A 2,505-nucleotide genomic window follows, 5' to 3' on the forward strand; every position below is an offset into this window, starting at 1 on the left:
TAACAAATTAAAGGGACTAACATGTCAACTTTTATAAAATAGAAGGATGAAATTCGTAATTAAACTAAATTAAAATACATAAGTTCATCTTCTTCATCATGGACCACTGTTTACCAAATATAATAATAGCAGTTGGTCGTAAATTCCAGTACTGTATTACACACCAAAGTTAAGAAGAAGCATAGTGAAAACCCATAAAGAAGCTCCCAAAGCCATTTCATTTCCCTTTCCTCCCCCACTATTCTCTGCACCATTGCCTGTGGACTTCCCTGCACATACAGCCACGAATCTCCACATTAAATTTTCTGAGTTAACGAAAACTTTCAGGGATTTAGTGAGAATTTACAAAAATTTAAGGGCTTAATTGAAATTTTTTGACAGGCCAAGGCTTTCTGGCCCTAATCACCATCCGCTCCTGTAGATACATATAAAATGAAGTTGCTAAGTAAAAGTATCACGGTCACCTTGTATTAGAAATTGAATTTCATTTTGCCCCCTACTAAAAAAAATGTTAGATCAAAAAATAAATTAGTCATCTATTTACATTGTTAAAAATTAACGTCGTTGACAAAATAACCAGCAGTGACACATGGCATGTCACGCGTACCTCATGTTAACGTATAGAGACTAGTTTTTAACAGTATAAATGGATGAAAATTTTAACAGAAGGACCTATTTGCTCTTCAATCTAACAAACAAAAACTAAATTGTTCATTTTTTAAAATAGAATGAGCAAAATATAATTTAACTTCTAGTACATGAACCTCTATGATACTTTTACCTAAGTTACTATACAATTTTCATATTCATTTTCGATCACATTATAGATCGTGATCTATAATTTTACTCATAGATTTATTTTTATATGTCATCTATGTATTTAGATAAAACTTCCAAATAAGATTATACTAAGTAACACCCATAAAAATTAAAGCTACGATAAAAAGAGTGAAGTAGAGTAGAAGTACCATGAAGGCTCCTGTATTAATAGTTAGATTGTATTTTGTCTTATTTAGTTGATAACATGGATAAATTAATCTCTTTATGTTAGATTAAAGAGCAAATTACCCATTTATATTAAAATTGGCGTGACTAACGAAATAACCAAATAGTATGTCACATGTACATCATGCTAACATACAAGGACCGGTTTTTAACAATAGATACGAATGGAAATTTTAACCGAATGACTAGTTTACTCTTTTGATCTAACGTACAATGACTAATTTATTTATTTTTTAGTAAAGGAAACAAAATACAAACCGAATCTTAATATAAGGGTCTCCATGATAAATTTACCAAGAAATAATTTTAACTCGTATAAACCATAAATGAAGTAATAAAATAACTCATGATATAAAATTTTCAAAGTAAATATTTTTACAATTACTTCAATTCTAGTCGAGCTTATTTCTAATATTTTCATTAATTATGGTGAATAATATATATATATATATATATATATATATATATTAAAGAAGGGTATAAAGAGGTGATGTAAATGTTACCGGTGGTAGATGGGGTGGTAGTGGCCATTATGGGGTTCCTTTCTGTCAGCTTTTGATATCCTTCAAATAACTTCGCTTCCTGGGAATTTGGTGCCAAATGGAGAAGGGCTGAATTCACATTCACAAATTAATCTTTTAATATATATATATATATATATATGTACTAATAAAAGTACAGTAGAAGAGTACTCTAATAGGAGTAGATTGTGTTTTGTGTATTTAAAAAATGACAAATTAAAATTTTATATTAAATTATATAATAAATTAATTCTTTTCATTAAAATTTCTATTAATTTTACGGTTAAAACGAGAACAACTACTGATTAATAAAAATATCAGAAATAATTAATAAAACCCTCAAAATTATTTTTAATTTTATCATTTTATCTAGAGAAATAAAACCCTCAAAATTTTTTGATAAATATCTCATAAATATATATTATAAGTGGGTTGATTTAATTATGAAAATTTAAAATTAATAACTGATATTATTATTATTATTATTATTACAGTAATTAAAGGGATAGGAATTCGAGCCTGATTATTTGAAAAGAATAGTATGAAAAGAAAACAACACTTACAAATGCAATCAGTCATGTTAACTTTGGCACGGCAAGCGGAGGGAAGAGCGGCGGCGAGTGTGGCGTTGATCTTAAGCCCGGCGCTGGAATCATCCCTATCTCTGATCACCACACAGAGACACTTCTTGCTCGCACCCAACACCTGTTTAAGCCCACCACAGCAATCCACGGTGGGGGTTTTAGCCTCACCGTCGACGAACGACAAACACGGAGCCAACCCCATCAAATGGTTCTTGCACTCGGCTTTGTCTTGGTTCACGTCGGAGCTTGCTAAACCGAACAGTACCGTAATAAGTAATATGCATGGGAGTATTGAAGACGCCATTGTTTTTCACTTGAGAAGAAAAGAAAGAAAAGAGATGAAGAAGAAACGACTGTTGGAGAGGCTTTTAATGAAGGTAGTCAATGAAATCGTA

At 30.8% G+C, this 2,505-nt stretch overlaps 1 protein-coding gene across 2 annotated transcripts; it reads right to left on the reverse strand.

Annotated features, from left to right (window-relative positions):
• Nucleotides 1-2,505, reverse strand: LOC105790095 (non-specific lipid transfer protein GPI-anchored 14). Of its 2 annotated transcripts, none has more exons than XM_012617507.2 (3): nucleotides 2,090-2,504; nucleotides 1,509-1,616; nucleotides 1-269 (listed from the first exon to the last, which is right to left on the reverse strand). In XM_012617507.2, exons 1-3 carry the CDS (start codon nucleotides 2,412-2,414, stop codon nucleotides 157-159), a joined length of 546 nt encoding a protein of 181 aa, XP_012472961.1. In that variant the 5' UTR covers nucleotides 2,415-2,504; the 3' UTR covers nucleotides 1-156. The 2 variants fall into 2 exon arrangements, with proteins under 2 accessions (XP_012472961.1, XP_052490361.1); XM_052634401.1 differs by lacking the exon at nucleotides 1-269 and adding an exon at nucleotides 384-415 and having other exon boundaries at nucleotides 2,090-2,505.

Source organism: Gossypium raimondii, chromosome 8 (genome assembly GCF_025698545.1).
Source record: "Gossypium raimondii isolate GPD5lz chromosome 8, ASM2569854v1, whole genome shotgun sequence".
NCBI lineage: Eukaryota > Viridiplantae > Streptophyta > Magnoliopsida > Malvales > Malvaceae > Gossypium > Gossypium raimondii.

Bases quoted from the DNA above. Each gene is read 5' to 3' on its own strand.
- LOC105790095 (XM_012617507.2), bottom strand. From the start codon at position 2,414: ATGGCGTCTTCAATACTCCCATGCATATTACTTATTACGGTACTGTTC. The intron at 1,617-2,089 runs GTAAGTGTTGTT...ATGTGAATTCAG, and splicing joins TAACATGACTGATTGCATTT to CCCTTCTCCATTTGGCACCA. The intron at 270-1,508 runs GTAACATTTACA...CTGTATGTGCAG, and splicing joins TACCACCCCATCTACCACCG to GGAAGTCCACAGGCAATGGT.